The 21,112-nt window shown below is 56.9% G+C and overlaps 1 protein-coding gene across 1 annotated transcript in view; it reads left to right on the forward strand.

Annotated features, from left to right (window-relative positions):
- Nucleotides 1-21,112, forward strand: part of TCERG1L (transcription elongation regulator 1 like) — a 192,571-nt gene that overhangs the window by 123,269 nt on the left and 48,190 nt on the right. Inside the window, exons 5-6 of the mRNA XM_036070130.1 lie at nt 5,385-5,476; nt 8,113-8,201. Of these exons, the coding sequence (XP_035926023.1) occupies nt 5,385-5,476; nt 8,113-8,201 (181 nt within the window). The remainder of the gene's footprint in view (nt 1-5,384; nt 5,477-8,112; nt 8,202-21,112) is intronic.

Here is a 21,112-nt window from a genome sequence, read left to right on the forward strand (position 1 = left end):
CCTGCACGTCCCCTGGTGGGGGGATGGGACGGGAGCACAAGACCCCCGTGACCAGCTGCCTTTGCTGCCTCTGCTCCCGGCCACCCTGCTGGCCGGGCCCTGCTGCGGCCCTTGAGCCGGCACCGGGTGGCGGGACTCCCCAGGAGCTCACCACTCGCCTCCTCCTTCCTGGCGGGGAGAACGGGAGGCCGTCTGCTCAGTCCCGCCCTTTGGGAACCTCCTCGCCAGTAGGCCTTGGCCGCGGTGACGTCGCAGGAATGCAGGGACAGGATGCGGGGTCTCGGATGGAAAAGCAATCGAAGGCACCGTGGCTCCCTGGCTCCCCGGCCCTCCCAGCTTCGCCTGTTCTCAGCCCTGGAATCTGTGTCTTGCTTCTGTCCGTCTGTCCGTCGGTGCCCTGACCGGTAATACCTGCTGATTCACCACTGGGCGGTGTTAGAACCGGAACCCGGCTTTCCCGGGCACGGGGTCTCCCTTGGATGCTTGAGCCCCCAGGAGGCACACCCCGAAAGCCGCTGTGTTGTCCAGGCCTCATTTCGAACCGCGTACAATGGGCCTGACTGTCTCATTTTTATTACCTGAGACATAAATTGCCTTTTTCTCTTGATTTTATTGTCAGATTTTCAGGGGAGCTCGATGCCATTTAAATTGACAAACAATTTCCGCCCTCCCTAATGGTTTATTTTGTAACCTGGGAAATGACTCACCTGGTCTGTTTTTCTTCCGTGTAAATGAGATAATGATTCCTGCTCGGCCCAAGCGTCGGGGAAATTATGTCAAGATGGCTCTTGTGGGGTGGGGGGCGGTGTGCAAGGTCAAAACACCGCTCAGTAATCCCCTTAAGACACTTCTGTTCGTACCTGATAAATTCTCTGTTCCTGGAGGTGAGAACATTCAAATATGGAAAGGGGGTCACCCCACCGGCAAACCCAGAAAACGGAGCCCCCGTGACTCCAGGATTGTCCGCTAACACTCACCTGTCTACACCGGCCTGTCGTGAATGGAGGTCCCTGGGGACAGACACCTGTTTCCGGGCATGGTGCCCTGCGACGGGCCATCCGTGGGGCCTGTCTCACTGTTAACTTCCAGCACGCTGCAGGCTGAGGCCAGCGTGCACACTGGGGTCGTGGTGTGGATTCTCCTCGTAAACCCTTCCTATACGGCCCGTGGTCTGCACCAGCCAGAGGACTCAGTTGTCCCACTGTCCCCTTCAACCTCATGCCACCCTGGGACATCACCATCAGGGTCACATGGGGGAGACATGGGTGGGTCAGGGGTCCCTTAGCCTCAGAGGAGATTTCCCACTTAATTCCAAATCCATCAGAGGAGGTTGGTTCCAAAGGAGCCATCCGTCTGAGGTTACTACCGGCTTTAAGGATAGAAACGGTGAATTCTCTCTCCTGCCCTCTTCCTTGGGGTTAATCCATTTTCCAGAGTTGGCCCTTCTCCCCCACGGGAACCCGGAAGACTCTCTCACCAGCCCCCCAAGGTCACTTCTCTTTCTTTGGAATATACCCCACATAGTTCCCAGTACCGAGATGAATTTTAGAATCCCCAAATTGGAGGAACTTGAGAGATCATTTCATTTTATGGATGGGGAGAGTGGGACCAGGGGAGGTCAATATTTACTGAGTTAGAATTAGATGGAACGTAGAATGTTCCTTTGAATTAGGAGATACTGATATATTTCTCTTATCTTTTTGACACGTTAGGTATTTTTGTCTGCAGTTCATTTTAATAATTAAAAAAAAACAATTTTTTGAATGTTTAAAAAAAAATCCTGGCGTTTTGTCCAATAGAAACAGCCTTTGCTGAGCAGAGGGTCCAGTTCCCACGAGACCTGCTGCCCCGTCGTGTGCCCCGGAGTTGTCTTTGATCAGTGGCTCGATGCCCTGATTTGTTCAAGGGGTTGAGTTACGGCCCCTGCGTGCCTTCCCAGGGCTGTCGCTGTGTCCTGGCCTCGGGTCAGCCTTGACGGACTCGAGGGAAGAGCCGGCTAATTGCTTGCGTCACATTCCTGCGTGTCCCCCACTGCCCTGGGACTTGGCCAGATGCACATCAGCACTTGTCAGGTGACGGATGTGGTGATTTTCAGCAGAGAGGCCTTCCCTCCTTCCAGACCTCCATGCGGACTTTCCTGAGCCCCTGGCCTCTCAGCTCTGCCAGGAGCAAAATTGAACTGCAGGCCATTTGAGAGCACTTCAGATCGTGACACCAGGCGTGATCAGTAGGTGGACGGCACTGAAAGATCTGGCCCCCCGGCCCCCTCCTCCCTGGAACACATCGTGCGGCCCTAGCTGCCTTGTCGCCCTGGGCATCCAGACTTGTAGAACGTCTTCCATCAACTTGCTCTCTTGGACACTCGAGGGAGCCTTTCCTGACATCATTGGGCTTTGTGGAGAGGCCCAGAGCAAGGAGTCCTTGAGCATCTCAGAGCTGTCCCCAGAAGTGGCCCACGGGGAGCCAAGCAGCGAGCACATCCACAGTGGGACAGCCCAGACACCGACCCCGTTCCGCATGAGAGCCCAAGGCGCAGCAGCCCCCGCGAACCCACGTCTATTAGCAGAGGCGACGGGCTCCTGGAGAGGCCGTGCCCTGCACGGCACCTGTCCGAGGGAGCCTGGCACCTGTCCGGGGAGCACTGGCACCTGTCCCGGGGAGCACTGGCACCTGTCTGAGGGAGCCCGGCACCTGTCCGGGGAGCACCGGCACCTGTCCCGGGGAGCACCGGCACCTGTCCCGGGGAGCCTGGCACCTGTCCCGGGGAGCACCGGCATCTGTCCCGGGGAGCACCGGCACCTGTCTGAGGGAGCCCGGCACCTGTCCGGGGAGCACCGGCACCTGTCCCGGGGAGCACTGGCACCTGTCCCGGGGAGCACCGGCACCTGTCCCGGGGAGCCTGGCACCTGTCCCGGGGAGCACCGGCACCTGTCTGAGGGAGCCCGGCACCTGTCCGGGGAGCACCGGCACCTGTCCCGGGGAGCACCGGCACCTGTCTGAGGGAGCCTGGCACCTGTCCCGGGGAGCACCGGCACCTGTCTGAGGGAGCACTGGCACCTGTCTGGGGAGCACCGGCACCTGTCTGAGGGAGCCTGGCACCTGTCCCGGGGAGCACCGGCACCTGTCCGGGGAGCACTGGCACCTGTCCTGGGGGGCCTGGCGGCCCGCGGCTGTAACTCAGGACTTTGGGAGGATCCTCACTGACAGTGCAAGTGCTTTGACCTCAAAAGCCAGATCTGAACAGCTGTTGTTTACCAGGATCAACCATTCTCAATAAGAGAAAGGTTGTCAGATGTCTTCTCAAGATAATGAGGGGATATCGGGAATAAACTTGAGTGCAGCAACTCTCGTTTGAGACTAGCCCGGCGAGCCCGCGGCCCTACTGCCAGGTCTCCGAACACGGGAGAAGATCTCGACATGCATGCTGGCTCACGGGGGCCGTGATCTTCGTGGGGCCGCCACAGGCAGACACGGGGTCCGTCGTGGAGAATGACGGTACACCCTCCTGGGCTGCCTGCTCCGCCCCTTGAATTTTGCGGGAAATGCAGACCAATGGCTCTGGCTCGGGTGGCAGCAGGAAGTAAGCCACCATCTGCTCATTTCTAGCGACAAAGCAGGTCCCAGGGCAGGAACCACGTCAGTGGAGACCAGGGCCATCCCCGAAGAGTGGGACTCTGGCCCAAGCCCATGTGTTTCTGCCCCTTAGGCCTGCCTTGGGCTGGGTCTCGGCCGGGAGGCAGGAGGGTGGGCTCAGCTCATCTCAGTTCTCCGCCTCCCTGGTGCAGCAGGGAACGCAGGTCTGAGGTCGTGCCTGGCGGCTCTGGGAGCGCCTTCAGTGCTGTTCCCCGAGGCCTCGGCAGGGTTCCCGATGGCCGGCCTCCTTCTTTCTTATAGAAGCTGCTCTGGTGGCTTCTGCAGCCACCCACCCTCGGTGGCTCTGTCCTCCACGGTCCCCTGACACCGGCCCACGCGTGTCTCTGGCCGGTCTGGACATCCTTCCATGCAAACGCTCTCCCAGTTCCGTTTGCTCAGCTGAGGCGGAGAGAAGAGCCAGGGGCTCCAGAACCACTTCTCTGATGCCTCCTGGGCACCCTCGGTCTCGAGCACGTGGGGGTGGCGGGATCCAGGGGCCGTGGGCTGAAGCCGAGATGGGGATCCCTGGGGTCTCGAGTCTTGTTACTGGCCTGGGCCCATCGGATGGGTGGGGTGGGGCAGAGTATCCGGAAAGTCTTTCTGTGATCCTACTGAATCGCCGACACTTGCTCTATGGTGGGTTCCACCAGAAGCAGGTGTTGTTGTTGAAGTTGCTGGATGTTTAGGTCGTGAGTCTTCACGGCACAAATGGTCTCCACGGAGTAAAGCGAGGAGCGGGCAGCCGGGGAGGAAGCGTGGACAGACACGGCTTTGATGGTGACGCTGGTGAATCAGGCATCGTTAACGTGAGGATGAGGTGTCCCCACATGCAGCAGAAGACACGACGGAGTAGTCCCGGGATTTCAAACCAGAACACCCAGGCTCCTGAGACACCCAGTAAACTGAGTCACGCTTGTCTTCCCCTTGGCTTTCCCAGGCCGTGCCTCACTTACTGATGTGTTTTGCGTGTTTAGCTCCACCCTCCGCGTGGACGTGCAGCCCGTGCCGTGGGGCTGGGGCTGCAGGTGGGCAGTGTGGCCCCACGTGGAGCCCACAGAGGGCTAGGCACCCAGGCTCCTCACTGCTCCTCACACCTGGATGGGAGGTGGACTTTGGGGAGTAATCCCAACAGGTTCCGGAGAAGTTAGCTCAGTCCCGAAGCTCTGCTTATCCCCATGAGCGATAATAAGGTATCCCCACTGCCCTGACGTTAGAATTTTCGTGACTCAGGTGTGGTCAGACAGTTCAGTGAAAGCTTGACTGTTCCTTCCCTGGGGCTGATCTGGACATGGACCTGTGTTTGGTGTTGCCAGGCCCCAACCCATGTCTCCTGGGGGTGCTCATGGCTGCCCCGGGGCCCGGAGGTCAACACTGACCCACCTCTGGGCTCCGGGACAAGCTGCCCTGCCGGCTGGATCCAGGTCCGCAGTCCTGAGGGTTCCAGGTGCAGACGCCCACCGTGGGCAGGTGGCGGGGCCTCATGTGGGATCCCGGCCTTTGTGGCCCCTTCCCACAGCCTCCTTGCCAGAGTATGTGGCCGAGGAAGCCAAGTTTGCAGCAGCTTGAGGAAGATGGGATGGAGGTGCAGGGGGCTCATTTGGCCCCCAAGTCTGCCCTTCCCTGGGACCTTGCTGTGGGATGCGCGGCGTGGGCTGCCAAGTTGAATTTTCAAGGCCACTTTCTGTCCTTGTTTAGTTTTCCAAAGTGACGTGACAAATGGGATGCTAATGACAGTTGTTTTGGTCCAACAGATAAAAGCAGAGAGCGCAGCCGAGCACCCTGCCCTCCCGCCCTCATGCTTCACGCCGAAAGGAAGAGCCCGGCCGGGGACGGGGCAGAGAAGGTGGGTCTGCGGACTCCGCTTGTGTTTTAAAGACGTGAAACCCCGGGTGAGGGGGACTCGGGGCTGGAAACACCGCCCCCCCCCCCCCCGCCCACACCTGTTTTCCCACCTGGTTCTTGTGTGGTGACGTCTGCTCTGTGAAACGGAGCCAAACCCGGCAGGATGATTCCAGAACGCAGCAGAGGGGGGCGGGCCAAGGGCTTTGGGAACAGCCACCGGCCTTCCCGGTGGGTCCCGTTCCAGGGCTCGCCGGTCGGGCTCTGTGTGGAGGAGCTTGGCTGGTGACCTGGCTTCCCGCGTGTGCTGTCCCCACACTTCAGGGGAGGGTGCCATCGCTGGCCCGCTCACGCCCTCCCCATCCTTAGCGCCAGTGGTCGGTGGCGAAGGGGGGTCACAAACGTTAGCGCGCATTGAACGTCTGCTCCCGGACGTAGGATTTCTCTCTAAGAGATGAACGTCCATGCCAGAATTACATATTTATTAAACAAATACCCTTTCTAGTGCCTTAACTACCTTCTTTATTCCTGGGCTCTGTGCCTCTAATTCACTTTTATCACTTTAGTGCGGAAAGGGAGTTTTATGCCATTTTTATCACCAACAGGAAATCATGGGCAGCATGTGCCCCGTGAAGGAGATGGTGGTAATTAGTGGGAGACAGTCCCAGCCTTGCCATATTTAAATGTTAGTCCCTGCCACAAATCATGCCCCACCAAATCTGCGTGAGTAATTAGCCGGGGTAATCCACTGCTCAGAGGCCCTCGTTGGGTTTCTAGTGTTCAATTAGCTTCATAATGAAAATCTCCCCTCGTTTTTCTAATTGGATTGGTAGTATAAACTCTGGTCTCAATATATTTCTTTTAACACCACTTTCTGAGTCCTCCCTGTTATGTTCATTATTTATCCTGACCTTTTTTTCCTCACAGGAAGGAAAGACATCTCCTACTACCTGAAAATTCAAAAGAAATTATTGTTAAACTTAACTTAGGGATAATTATATAAATTAAAAATCATTATCTGTGTCAGCGAATGGAGGGCCACAGGAGGAGCCCAGGGAAGGCCCGGGATGCTCACGCAGGAGTGAGACGGCCCCTCACCTCCCGGGCATCGCCTGTCTGATGGTGACGTGCCATGCCCACTTTGCCCTCAACCCGAGACCCCGCGGGCACTTTCCAGGGGAATGTTGTCGGCTCAGGACTCCTGTCCTTCCTCTCCGCCAGCTCTGCTCACACTGGCCACTCAAGCCTGACCATGGGGGCCCTTCCCAGTCCCCATCTTGAGGGTGGATGGGGGCAATGGGGATGGCCCAACAGAGCGCCACGTTTCCCTGCGTGGGACTTTCTTCACCCTGGGCTCTGAGACACTCAGCGTTCTTTGAACTTCTTGTCTGAATCTCATGTTTCAGTGCGCCCATAATTCAGCGTTTGCCTTTCCAGCTCGTCTGTTTGTAGGGAGGCTGGCACGGCGTACATGAGTGTTGGCCGAGGCACGCGTGGGTGCTCACACGGTGGCGTGGCCCCACGACCGTCCAAACATGCGGTTAATCACCTCCTCACCTACAGTGGTGTCCCTTAACGTCCTGGCACAAGCCATGGTAGAAATCGAGATGGCATCCTTTTTTTTTTTCCTTTTATTCAAGGAATCTAGAGCTTTAATTGCACCTGACATTCTCATCTGAGAGCCTGGTTGTTGTTTTGAATCACGTCCTCGTGTTTTTTAATCTCACCTGATTTTTTAAGAGAAAGAGAACCCAGTATCGTAATATTCTAACTTTGAGATTAAAACTACAGAAACAGCTGGGAAAAGGAAAACCACGTCCTCCCCACACCGCAAGAGTTTACTGTGCTTGATGCGACTCCCTTTCTCTCCTTCGGCTGCTCCGGAGGTGACACATTCCTCAAGCAACTCCATTTCTCTCCAAATTGTATCCATAATGAACGATGAGCAAGTGTCCCAGCTATGGTTTGTTTGTTTTTTTTTTTAATATTAGAGAATAAGTCTTCATTTTCTTCTAGGTGCTGTCATGTTCAAACATTCCTTATTTTCTAAACAGAGACAGAGTGATTTTCCAACCCAGCTCCGCCCCAGAATCCCCTGCACCATGTCACACGCCCCTGAACACTGCCCCCAGCTAGATGCCCGGAAAGGGGAGGCCAGCCTCATGGATGCTGCAAGGAAGCGGGCTTGCCCAGCTGCACCCAGGGCCCCTTGCTGCTTCCAGGGTCCCTGCCACAGTGCACAGTTTCGGACCCCCTGGACCCCAGCCTCTGGGTCAGCCCATTTCTGGAGATGAATCCGCGTGATGTTTACCCACAAGATGTTAAGGCATCCAGAAGCAATCTCGTGGCCACTGCTGCGTGACTCCGTGTCTGCAAAAGCAGATAGTTTAGCCAATTTGGGGTAATTAGGGAGATGCCTTTGTCTGAGTTACTCAGCATGGTCTGTTGTGCCTTAGATTCCGTAGTCTCAGCATAATTGCTCAGTCCCATTCACTTTGCTGTCCTGAGCGGGTCATTGTCGAGTGGGTACTGTAGGCAGGTCTGTCTGCAGGAGACTTGTTATTCTTCACTTGGTTGCCTAATTGAAGATGAGTGCTTAAATTTAAAAAAACAGTGCTGTCCTTCTCTTTCTTTTGAAAGGAGCCTCCATCCACACTAGTCACAGGAGAGGACAGTGCGGCCGAGGGAGACAGACCCGTGGCCTCCACCCCGGTGCCCGGATCCCCCTGGTAAGATGCTTGCTGGCACCAGCGAGAAAGTGCACGTTCCTTAGGTAATACAGGGCTTTAAAAAATTAATTGGCAACTCGTGGCAGCCACCGCTCCACACCGTGTGACATTCTGCAGAAAGAAAAATAGCATTTAAGTGATAGGTTATACTGCTCCCAGACACTTGCGCATCTGTATTGAAATAATAAGCTGTTGCATATATATCAGTGAAAGATGGTGTCTGAAGAAAATGTACCATGCCTTACGCTTCAGAGAGCTTTTTTCCCTCTACTCCAAGAACACAGTAACTGAATGGCTGTTAATTAAAGATGTGTCTGGCTCTCTCCCGCTGCCCTGGGAGGATCCCTGATCTTTGAGTGTGCTGTACTCAACATACCCTCCACCAGGGAGCCCCTGTCTTTGGTTTTTAAAAATGTCCTTTTATAATGGAGTAATTTGGAAGCAGAATAAAAAGGTTATTATAATAAAAATTAGTTTTAAAACCTGAAGATTAGAGGGTAGGACAGAGCTGGAAGGAACAGCTAATTCAGACAACAGAGACCGCGCCCTTGCGTCTGCGTCCGGTGCCCTCCGTGCAGGAACAGCCACCTGCTGATGGCCTCGGTGTGACACCAGCCTTGCATGGTGTCCCCGGGGGGTGACCAGCGATGCTGGAAGGGCGCGTTGGGCACCTGCTGGGCCCTATGGCTCTGCCCTGAGCACCTGCTTACCGTGGTGAATCATGTTCTTCACTGGAGAGACTGGGCACCCAACTCCTTTGCACAGCTAGCCCTGGGGGCCCCCACCCTCTGTCTTCAGCTGAACACACCATTGGGGAAGAGCCTTCTTCTGCCAACAGTTCACACCCAGTTCTCCAGTCGTCCTAACACTTAGGGAGTGTCCTGCAATTCAGGTCGGTTGTGACACCGACGCAGAGTCCCCCAGACGCAGGGGCAAAGGGCTCTGTCCCTCAACACTGCCCTCGCTTCAGACCCGGATGCCAGTGGCCTGGCTGATGGCAAATGCGGGGGTTCCGACAACTTCCCCTCGGGTATGATAATTTGCTAGGATGACTCACAGAGCTCAGGAGAAAGGTTTCCTTGTGGTTATAGTTTTATTAGGAAGGATCCTGCTCTGGAACAGCCCGATGGAAGAGACCAGTGTTTGAGCTGTGTGGGGAGGTCCATGAGCTTCCGGGCCCCTGAGAGCAGCACACTCAGGACATGAGTTCACGAACCCAGTTATTTATGGGAGTTGCATTACAAAGGCATGACTGATTGGATCACTGGCCAAGTGATTTGCCAGGAATTGAATGAGGGATGAAGACCAAATACTGCACAAATTTATTATGCCACAAATTACCAAACTCTCTCCAATGTATCTCTAAGATAGACACACTTTCCAAGTTCTGTTTAGGGGGTTGGAGTAAATTCAGCACAGGTGAGTGGCCCTTGGAAGATTATAATTCAGTAGAAAATGTGACCTTGAGCATTGGAAGTTTCTAATTGTGAGGGCACGGTTTTCCTTCCTCAGTAATATATACTAAATATAGACCGCAAACTGCAAAGCGGGATCAGGGAAGTCCCTCACTGTCGCTCGCTACAGCGTGGGTCCTTTGTCCATAAATTATGAATCAGCATGTACCCTCCCTGGGCCTCCAGCCCCGGCGGTGGCCGGTGGTGGAGCCTGAAGTCCGGCGTCCTCTGGCTGACGCCCCAGCAGGATGGACGCGGGCACGGTCACCGTTCTGCAGGGCACCGCAGGCTGGCCCGTGCACAGACAGATTCCTGGCCCCGAGGACGCACTTTCTGGGTGGGAGTCAGGCCTGCTGGCTGGAACCTGTGCGTTCCTCCCCCGAGATTACAGAGAAGCTGCCCGTGCCCGCTCTCTGCTCCTCCGTTTGTGCTTTTCTGACTCAGTGCCCCTTGAAGGAGAGTGTCCTGGCCTTGTTGAGCAGCTGTTGGGTTAAGGACAGGAGTGTTGACAGACCCCCACCACGCCTTTGAGCCTGGGTTTGCACGTCCCCTGAACACGGAGGACGGACCCTAGACCTCACGGGGGGAAGGGGCCCCCACTCCCTCGTTCTCCAGTTGGGAGGGGGCTTCGCGTGCCGCGTGGTCTGACATCCGCGTTAATCTTGGCATCGCACGTGTGGGAGCCTAGTCCCAGTGCACCGCACTGACCCCGCCGTCTGTGGCCGGGAAAGCGCCCTCCCGCCTGGGAGCTGTGTCTGCTTCCCTTACTTAAGCCAGTCCTGACAGCCTTGCCCTGCAGTTTGCTGCTTGTCGGCCCTTCTTCCAGTCGGTCGGTCCTCAGGCAGTCGGAGGGCAGAGGGACCCACGGGAGGTGCAGGACCCTGGCTCCGTGCCCTGTCGCCCTCGCCGGCCCCCTGTGCGTCAGGGCATCTGAATCTGCCCATGGTGTGTTGGAGACACCCTCATCCAGGTGGGGAATATTCCACAAATACACCTCTGCCTTTCTGATCAGGAGGGCGTGATGGTGAGATGTTCCGTGTGGACGTGGGCTGGGTTGATGGTGGGATGTGATTGAGTCCCTTGGAGGTGAGCTGGGGACGCTGGCAGGTCCTGCAGGTGCAGGTGACCGCGGAGTGGCAGCGTCCCCCAGGAGCCCTGTGTTTTCACTGAGTCTCTTTACTTCTCATGCTCAAGTGCCAGGGCTCCCTGCTCAAGTCTTGGGGAATCTGGTTCTTGTCTTCCCCTGAAGGCACGCCCTCTCCACGGTGGTCCCGTCAGTCGGGCAGGCCCCATTCCTGCCTTCGGGAGCAGACCTCCCTCTGGAGGGAAGGGTGAGGGTTCAGGTCAGATCCGACAATGAGATGTCGCCTGTGAACCTGAGCCTTGGCCTCAGGCCAACATTCTCCGGGGAAAACTTGGGATTTCTAGAAGATTCTAGAGGTTTCAGGGGAGGTGGAGCAGGCCAGACAGGCTGGGAAGGACTGCTCTTGACCATCACAGAGCTGGGTGGGGGCAGCTGGTGTCACAATAAAGAAGTAAAAAGTTTTGGAATTTACTCAGAACATGTAAAATGGAAATCAAATATTCTTTTTTTTAGATTTTATTTATTTATTTGAGACAGAGAAATAGAGCGCATGAGCAGGGGGGCAGCAGAGGGAGAGGGAGGGAGCCCGACAAGGGACTCAATCCCAGGACCCTGGGATCATGACCTGAGATGAAGGCAGACAGAGGCTCAACGGACTGAGCCCCCCAGGTGCCCCTAAAATGGAAATCAAAATATTCTTACTCTGCTAGCTTTTTCGCTGTGGTCACGTATTTACCAAATTGGAGGTGAGCAATTGAATGTGTGGGAGGACGGCAGGGTCAGCTAGGACCTGAAACCTCTCCAACGTAGCGGTAAAGGAGAAGCTTCCCGGGAGAGGTTGAAGCCTCTGTGAAAGCCAAGGGGGGCGTCCGCTGCTTTGGAAGCGAGAGTGGGGAAGGTGCTGTTGCTCATGGTTCCGTCCCGGAGGGCTGGTGACCGCGAGTGGATCGCCCCCGCAAACAGGCGGCTTCCGTGATCATCCTCACCCACCTGTGATTCTCTCTGCTCTTCTCGCTGCCAAGACACACGGCCCGACGTACGGCCTTCTCAAAAATGCTAGCGTCCCACAAAGCCCTTCCGAAATGCCAGGCGTGCCGGGGCTCCCGGTGGCCAAGGGGGAGGAGCCCACCCTCGTTCTTCCTGCCTTGTCAGCTGAACCACGGACACGGCTTCAGAGCCCGGAACGATGTCTCTGGTTAGCTCTGCCACCCAGAAGCTTAATGCCGTTGGGAGGGTTTAAGGATGCCATAATATGACACATGAGGTTTAAGGAGAAACGAGAAAATGAAGACTATGTATGAACTTTCATAGAAAGGGACATCCTATCGGCCTCAAAATGGAAGAGGGAGCCGGGGGGAGAGACACGATCTAACCTGAGCTGTCCTTTCAAATCTGCTCCTGTCTTCCGCGTGGTCATTCTAGAATAGCGTTGTTCAGTCTCTTATGGATTTCTGTTTCTCCATTTCTCCTGCTTGTCCTCCTCCTTCTTTTTTATAACTTGGCTTTTGACCCGCATGGCCATTCTGGGACAACTCAGCCACTCTGTTATTGGAAAGTCATTAAAATGTGTTCCTTGGAACCGTTGAAGACACGAAAAAACCTAAAAACCGTTAAACAAAGTGTAAAGTTCATGAGCCTTTGGCTCAATGGACAATCAATGGCGGTGCCAATGATTAATTAACATTTTACAATTCTCTAAAAGATTATGGACTTACAATTAATTCACTATTTTTTGTAAAATTAAAAAAAAATGAATAATGGTTTTGAAATAAGATCATTTTCCAAAAAGTCAAGATTGACTTAGTACGAGTTTTGTGTCCGTGATGCTTTTGTATCAAAACCCGGAGTCCTTCTCACAGTGGCTTGGGACCAGGGACCAACAAGGACTCGAGGCACCAGCAGGTGCTCTCTCGGCCAGTCAGCAGGTGCCGCGTCCCGGCCAGGCCCACTCGTGCGGTTGCCGTGAGGAAGCAGGCAGGTGTGCGGGTGTAGCCTTCTGCCGTGGAGCGGGAGGGCATTCTCTGAGCAGGTGCCTGGAGGCTCCACGCCCCAGGTGCCCTCCCCGCTCCCCCTGACTTTATGTTAATAGCACGCTTTTTATTCTGACTTTATTCACCATCTTACACCCACTGACGGCATCCTTTTATTCACTCATAATATTAATCCGCTGAGTGTGATGTTTTAACAGTAGGTTCTCTGGATTTTTCTAAATAGGGGTTGTGGACACGTTTGACTTTAATAGAATATAAAAACATGTTCTTGGGTAAAGGTAGAACTTTTCCAGAAAGAAAGGAAAATTCCCTAAAGCCTGATAGGTATGGATGAGGTTTGACAGGAGCAAAGTAATCGGGAAGCGCAGTGAAGAGGATGCTGGGCTGTCACACGGCGGGACATGTGCGCTCAGTCGCCGCGGCGGAGCCCGGAGCCCGCACACCCTCCCCGCCTTGCGCACATGCCGCTGAGGAGAAGCCAAATGTCACTCTGTCCTCTTAGCATAATCGAGTCTCTCATTATGTCACGGAAGGGACAGGTGAGACATTACTTGCTGGGGAGGGGATTCTAATGTTCAGTGAAATGTCAGTGGCGTAGTTCAGGCAGACGAGGGGGTGTGTGAGGAGGCTGCCATTTCAATCCATAGTTAAGAGGCTCCCCAGCGGGCAGCTCCTGGGATGGGGTGTAGCTGCTCCCACTCTGCTCCCCGCTCACTTTGAGGAGTCCTCAGGGGGCCTTGCCTTCACGCCGACGCGGCGATGGGGCGTGAGGGCCGCTGCGGGCCCCTGGCCTGCGTCACCCGACCGGGCAGGGACCTGGGGCAGGAGCAGGCCCTGTGGTCGCCGACGCCGGGCTCTGGTGGACCCCACGGCACGGAGGTGACCCCGTGACTTTCCAGAAGACAGAGTCTCCCGAAACCCAGAGCTGTGGTCAAGACGGAGCCGCCACGGACTTTGTTCTGGGCCTCGTTCGGGTGCGGAGGACACGCGTCCTGGGGGTCCGCGTCTCCTGTGTGGGAGGCTGGACAGACAGCCGGCCGGGACTCTGGAGCGGGAGCCCAGCTCTGTGGATGGCTGCCGGCTGCCTTTCCACTGCTCATCTGAAAATGGGAACTACATTTACAAATACAGTAACCAAAGATGGAGAGATGCTTCCAGGAGTTTGCACGAAGATGTTAAGGTGATGTGTTCAGGAGCAGAGACTGGTGCACACATGGCTCGTTGACCCGCGTCAGCTCAGATGCCCTCCCCGGGTGCCGAGGGGGGGGACAGAGCCCAGAAGCTGCCACCCTGCCTTTCCCGCAGGCTTCTGTCTTTTCATCCCCATGGGCAGCCTTCCCTCAGACGGAGGAGCAGGGGCCCCTTTTCTCCCAGGAACGCGGGGCGCAGGGCGCCGAGCCGCCCCTGTCGGTCATCCGGGCCGTGCGCCCTCAGCATCCTGGCCTTTCCCCGGTGGCACCCACGCGGCCCTGTCTGGACCATCTTCTGTCTGGAATGACACTGTGAGCTCACCATTCTGACCGGTCTTCACAGAGACGGCAAGGCCGCCGCGTCCTAGGGCTCAGCACACACGTGCTAGCACGTGTCCCCGCGAAGACAAGTCATTGCTGTGAGCAGCTGTGCCCCCGTCTGGAGGGCAGGTGTCACCTGGTCACCCCCGAGCTCTTCCCTGAAGAAGCGCCGTGGGGGTGGGCGCTGCAGCCCGGGGTGGGCGGCGTGGAGAGCCGGCTGAGAAGGTGTGGACAAAGGCACCTCCCGGGTCTCTGGGCCTCACCTCTGCCACGACCTGCTGTGGGTCTTCCCGCCCCAAGCCTTCCGCGACACCAGCTGGGTGCCCTGCAGGTGACCTCTGACCCTGTCTACCTGGAGACGGCTCAGACCCTGCACGCAGGTCAAGGGCTCCGTGCCCGAGATTGCCCCCTCTCCGCTGGAGACACTAATCTCAAGTCCAGGCTGGCCCCCCTGCTTGCATCCGACTGGCTATAGATCTGAGGTTCCCATGACCCCCTCCTCCGGCTGGATTAATTTGCTAGAGCGGCTCATGGAAAACATTTTATTTACTAGGTTACTGGTTTATTATAAAAGGATACAACGTGGGAACAGCCAGTTGGAAGAGATGCATGGGCGAGGTGTGGGGAGTGGGTGAGGAGCTTCCACGCCCTCTCCTGGGGGCCACTCTCCCCCAGGCTCCATGGGATCACCAACCGAGAAGCTCTCTGATTCCCCCTCCTTTTGGGTTTTCATGGAGGCTTCATCGTGTAGGCACGAGTGACAAAATCATTGGCCGTTGTTGATGGATTCAACACCCAGCCCCCACTCCCGTCCCAAGAGGTGAGGGGGGGTGGGGAGGTTGAAATTTCCAACCCTCTAGTCACATGGCTGGTTCTCCTGGCCACCTGCCCCCATCCCTGTGGGCTGTCCCAAAGTCACCTCGTTGGCATAAAGGACTTGTGATGCCAGGAACAAGAGACCCACCCCACCTTTCTCTCTCTGCGCTCATGTCTTAGGAAATCCCAAGGATTTTAGGAGCTCTGTGCCAGAAACAGTGACAAGACCAAATACATACTTCTTACTGCAAATCGCACTATCCCAGGAGGGGAGGTGGGAGGGAGGTTTTTACCCTCTCCTCCATGAATCTGTGCCCCCTCACCCAGCCCGCCCTGTGCACCAGCCAGAGCCCCTGGGTGCTGCCGGGCCAGCCCTGCCTGAGACGGAGGAGGGGTGAGGACAGGGAGGGAAGAGCAAAGGGCACCCAGACCTGGGGGCAGACCCAGGAGATGTCGGGCTCTGTCCCCTTGGGCACGCGGAGGGAACAAATCAGGTGGAGAGGTGGGGGGCACCCAGCACGAGTCTTTGCATCCTCTGCTCCTGGAGCTACAATGTAACCCTGTGTCCGCGGGTGCCCCTGGGACCCCAGAGTGGCCAGCGCAGCCTCACTCGACGGGATCCAGATCTTCATCTATGAGGGCTGCTAAGTGTGGATGTTCTGTCCCAGACTTAAATAACTCTGATGTGCTAATTACATCCTCTGGGATACGGGGGCAGTTAAGAGAAGAGGGAATATGGCAGCTATCCAGATATTATGCAGCGTGATTAGAGAAGGTGAACGTATACATATTACTTAAAATGTGCATAAAATGCTACGTAAAATTAATTTTGCGTGTTACAGCTGGCTCCAGCTAGTTGAAACCAAGCGTAACAAGTGGATGGGCAGATTTCTCGTGGGGGATCACGTTTATTTTCCCTGCCGCCAGCTCTTTGGTTCAAATCCACACATGTCCCCGTGGCACCGGAACAGGGTTCTTTGTAACCTGGATGAAATGTGTGCGATGTTAATTGTTGTCGCTTGGCTCTCTCCCTGGTAATGATCCCCTATTAAGTGCCCAATTAGCTCCTCTCTTCCCTTCTCTGGAAGCTCAGTGATGGAATCAGGGAGCAGTGATTGCTGCCCACACCACAGGGTGGTTTTGGGTGCTGGCTCTTCCGGTGATTCAGGTGCTAGAGGGGTGTCTGTGGACTCAGCTCCGGGAGCTGACAGAGTTAGTGTGTCCCCGAAACAGGAGACTGACCCAGGATCTGGGGAGAGCTGTGCCGAATAGGTCCCCCGATGTGAAGTCTCCTGCTGGAGTTAACAGCAATGCCTGGGGCCAGGAGGAATGTCCCTCGGGAAGTTAGTGAGGGAATGAACCGTGCCCGCCCGAGGGAGAAGATCTGGGGCCTTGCCGTGGGGCAACATGTTTTCGAGTGTCGAGGACGCGGGTTTCACCAGGGATAGGAGAGACGGCCGCGGGGAGCAGCCCTTAGCCGCGGCGCTTGGCGCTCGAGCGAGCCGACTTCCCCTGACTGCTCTGGTCTGTGCTGACGAGATACCTGGTTTTCTTTGGAAACCAGGACACGGGGAGGAATTCAAGTGGGTCCCACGGGCTGTGCTGGGGGTCGGTCCCACCTGGGCAGCCCCCGCCTTATGCTTTCCAGTAGAGGAGGCCAGGAAGCCAGGGGTCCCTCTCACACCGGCCAGCCCAGCACTGGGGGCCGCTTCAGCGGAGTCCCTAATTCCCTGCTGCAAAGCTGCCCAGACCCACCCGCCAGACCTTTCTGTCCAGGCCTCCTGTCCAGACCCTTGCTTGCACCCAGCTGCCTGGGCCTTCTAGTCCAGACTCAGGTGCCCAAGCCCATCTGCCTAGACCCACCTGACCATAAGCCACCTGTCCAGACTTACTGCCCAAACTCACCTGAGGGCCCCACCCGCCCAGGCCCACCTGCCGAGACCCACTGGCCTCCCCTCAGCATAGTGTCAGGTCAGCACAAGATCGGTAAGTGGCAGCCTAGGGCCCAGAGTTGAAACCCCATCTCTCTTAGGCCCCATGACACTGCATGACAGGACGTGGGTTTCTCCAACCCAGGAGCAGTGGATATCTTCACTCGTCTTCAGCTTCTTATTCTCAAGTCCCCTCCCCGCTGCTGACCAGAACTTTCTCAGGACCCAGCACCCTGCCTGGGTCTTAGGAAAACCAGTGACTTACAGTGGACTACCTAGGAGGCCAGTTGCTCTGTGGGTAGGACAGCCCCCCAGAGCCAGGTGGGAGGGCCTGGGGGTGATCTGAGGCTGGTCCCCCTCATGGACTTTGGCCTGGGGCCAACTCTGCCCTCCCCCTGTGCCCACAGCCAGACAGACACCTCTCCAAGCCACCAGGCACCTGCATTTCCAAAGCTGCCAGCTCCTTAGTAATTCTCCCCTGAAATGGCCCAGTTGCTGTGGGATGAGCTGATGTGCCCCAGGCCTGTGTCACATCGCAAAGCCTGGTTAACCAGCCCCTTCTCAATGAACATCTCACGTTGTTGCCTGGGTCCTCGAGCTACCGTAGCGATGGCAGGGCCGTGTTTGGTGGGATCAGGTCTTGGTTTTGAAAACCCAAAGTGCAGGTCTTCTAGGGAAGAGGGAGGCAGTGGGGGCAGGTGGGGGCAGGTGTCCCTGGCACAGGCACCAACTGCTGTCTCACCTGATGGAAAGTCTCCTGGAACATTTAGTCCTTCCTCCCCTTTGGGGTTTGTCCTGATCGGGGTCCCAGAAGGAGTGGATGCCTGTGTGTCCCGAGGGGTGATTTCCGGGCAGAGGGGAGCAGGAAAGTGGGCGGGGCAGCTGCGGCCGAGCCTGGGGGCCCTGGACCATGGACCACACCCACCACTTCACCCCAAGTCAGGCAGCCCCGGGGGAGGCATAGCCTCCAGGTGAGGTCAGGATGGGCTGAGCACAATTATCTAACAACATGCCGCTATGAGCCCAAGGCTGCCGAGCTCAGGAGCTGGGCATGGGTGCACCTGCCGGTAAGGTGGGTCTGAGGGGAGGGACACCAACATGACCATGACTGGGGTCCTGGCACCAAACTGGAAAATGAAGAGAAAAGAATAGAAAGTGGAATAGAAGCTGGGAGGGATATAGGAAACCATCTGGGAGTAGACCCTCGTCCATCAGCCTTTTAAAAATGAGGACACTGAGGCCGTGAATCCACAGGCTGGGGTAGTGCTCCCAGCTGAGTGCTCTCTCCCTCGAGGGCTCTAGAGGAGGGCACAGGTCAGTCAGCACTGGGGGCGGGGCTCTGGGCTGCTTGGGGGGGCGGTGGGGACAGGAGGCCCGGCTGCCAGGGGCCGCAGTGCCGTGAGGTCTGTTAGCTGTAGCAGGCCTGGCAGAAGTCGTTCTCCGCTCCACCAGGTGAGGTTGGGGCTCCGAGGAGACGCTATGTTGAGGGGGCTGATGGGAATGCAGGGAGCCAGGGATGCTTTGGAGTATTCCGCTCAGGCCAAGTGCAATCAGACACCATGAACAAGAGCACAAGACTGCTGCCTGGAGCTTCGGACTTGCAGCCAGAGGAGGCTCCTGGAGCCGACGTGTGGGACCGCGGTTGGCCGCCGTGGGCACCACGAGCCTCACTGTGCCCGCGGCGGCGCATAGGAAGAGGCGCGGGACCTGCGGTCCCCTCCTGCACGCTGCTGGCCTGCTTGCGTCTGACACGGCAGGAACCCCCGTCCTGGGAAACCAGGTGCAGCTGGGCGCGAGCCTGCCCTCGTGACGGGACTGCCACCCCCCAGGCCCCCGAGCGCAGGCCGGCCAGTGGGTGCCCAGACGAGGGCTGCATGTTGCCAGGAGCGCAGCCCCCAGGCAGGCCAGGCGCCCTCTGTCCCCGGAGCCGCGTCTGAGCGGGAAGGAGCCGCGTTGCTCTGACAGGGTTTATGGTCCCTGCCGGCCCAGGACCCCGTCTGGAGAGCCCCGGCAGCGGCTGAACTGTGCATAATTACAGCACGGCATGTTTACCTTCAGCCGGATACTCGATAACAACTTCCCATGCCGGACGAGTTGCACACTGCAAAGTCCCCCTCCCGCCCGCAGAGGTGAAGCATGACCCACCCGGGCACCCTGGGGCAGGGACAGGATCCGAACATCCTGGTTGCCAGCCCTCCCCTCGACTTCCAGCCCCAGCACGGGCCTGGGCAGCACCCCTGTGGGCGCAAGAGCCCCCCACCTCTAATAAAGACAGGGGCCCTGGTATCCCCATGGGGGGGTGGGGGTAAGAATAATGCACATTTCCATTCCAACCCCCTCCTACACACAGGATGGAACTGAGGCTGCCTGGGCCACGGGAAGCTCCCAAGGTCACCTTAAGGTCAAGGACAGGCCTAGAGCTGAAGGAGATGTCAGCCAGGGGGCAGGTCGCTGTCTTCTTCCACCTTCAATGGCTAGGCCAGCGGTGGCCAATGCGCATGGGCCCAGTGCTTGGGGTTTGGGTCACAGCTGGCTGGAGGCGGGTCCTGATGCTGCTGCCCAGGACAGAGAGCCCGGGCACAGGTGAGCCCTGCTGACCAGTCTGCCACAAACCCAGAGGCTTCAACTGCACAAATTTAGCATCTCATAATTCTGGAGGTCAGAAGTCCCACCTGGGTCTCATGGGACCCAGATCCAGGTGTGGGTGGGCCATGTTCCTCCTGGAGGCTCCAGGGGAGATCTGTTCCTTGCCTTTGCAGCTCCTGGAGCCTCTTGTCTTCCTTAGCCCTTCCTCCATCCCCAAGACCGGCAGTGTGGGGTCCTCCCGCCTCCTTCTCCCACCCCTGTGCATGTCTGACCATCTCTTTCCATGATGTCTCCTCCATCACTCGGACCTTCCTGCCTCCCTCTTCCCCCAGACAATCCAGGATCATTTGCCATCTCAAGATATTAACTCAGTCACATCAGCAAAGCCTCCCTTGCTATGTGAGGTCACACATTCCCAGCTTCCAAGGATTAAGACGTGGACATGTTAGAGGCCCTCATTCTGCCTACCACACCCACGAACCTGGCCCGGCCGGCATACTGAGTCCGACAGACCATCTCAGCATCACTTCCGGGAAGGAGCCTGGTCTGTTCAGAGTCCCAGAACGTGGGGTTCAATCCCCGAGCCCTCTGCATGGCCCATGGGAAGTGTCTAGCTGGGTGAGTATGCAGATTCAGGTTAGAGGGATGTCCTGTGTGCAGAGCAGAGTGGCTACGGCTGGTCGGCTCCGTCCTGACGGCGGGTACCCACGCACGGCTGGAGCAGCTGGTCATCAGGGCCCAAGGCAGGGCCCGGCAGGCAGCTCTCCGTCCGTCAGAGGTCCTCCCTTAGAGGAAAATCGATAGCCAGAGGGTCTCAGCACATGTGGGCTTTCCCGCTCAGTCCCACAACGTCTGGAGTCTGGGAACCCTGGGGCTGCAGGGCTCTGGGAGGCCACTGTGGGAAGCTGGGGCCCAGGGACGGGCAGGACTTGCCCAACGGGAAACTTCCGGGAGCCCAGACCAGAAGCAGGCCTTGGTGCCAGCCCAGGGCTACTTCTCTGCACCATCCTGGACCCACCGTTGGGACAGAGCCGGAGGCCAGGCCGGTGGCCTTGAGTGGCCATGTTCTTCGGGACACTGTGCAACTAGATCCAGGTTCCAGGGCACAGGCCCTTATAGACCCACTCACACTCCTTAGGAACAGATCACGGCCTTTCTTTCTTTTGTTTTTCTTCACTTCTTTTTAATCTTTTCTCCTCTCTGATGACCTTCCACAGAGACAGCGTCTTAAAATGGCATATTATTCTGTTTGGAGATTTTAGATTCCTATTTATGAAAACACAAAGCTTAATTCTTTGTTCTTCTACAGACAAACTGGAGAATGAGTGCCAGAGTTGCTAATCACAGTGGCCCGTTTAATATCTCAGATGCGGGAGGGTATGGATTCCCACATGCCTCCAAGTCCCGTGAATCCGGAATGTTTACCGGGAAGCCCCCTCCAAATGACGCGGTCCCTGGGTGGGCGGCCAGAGGTCCCCAGAGTGCAGGGTCTGAGTTGGAGCCGCATTCAAGCAGAGGTGGACTCGTGCCAGGAGGAG

This window comes from Halichoerus grypus, chromosome 7, assembly GCF_964656455.1.
Source record: "Halichoerus grypus chromosome 7, mHalGry1.hap1.1, whole genome shotgun sequence".
Taxonomy (NCBI): domain Eukaryota; kingdom Metazoa; phylum Chordata; class Mammalia; order Carnivora; family Phocidae; genus Halichoerus; species Halichoerus grypus.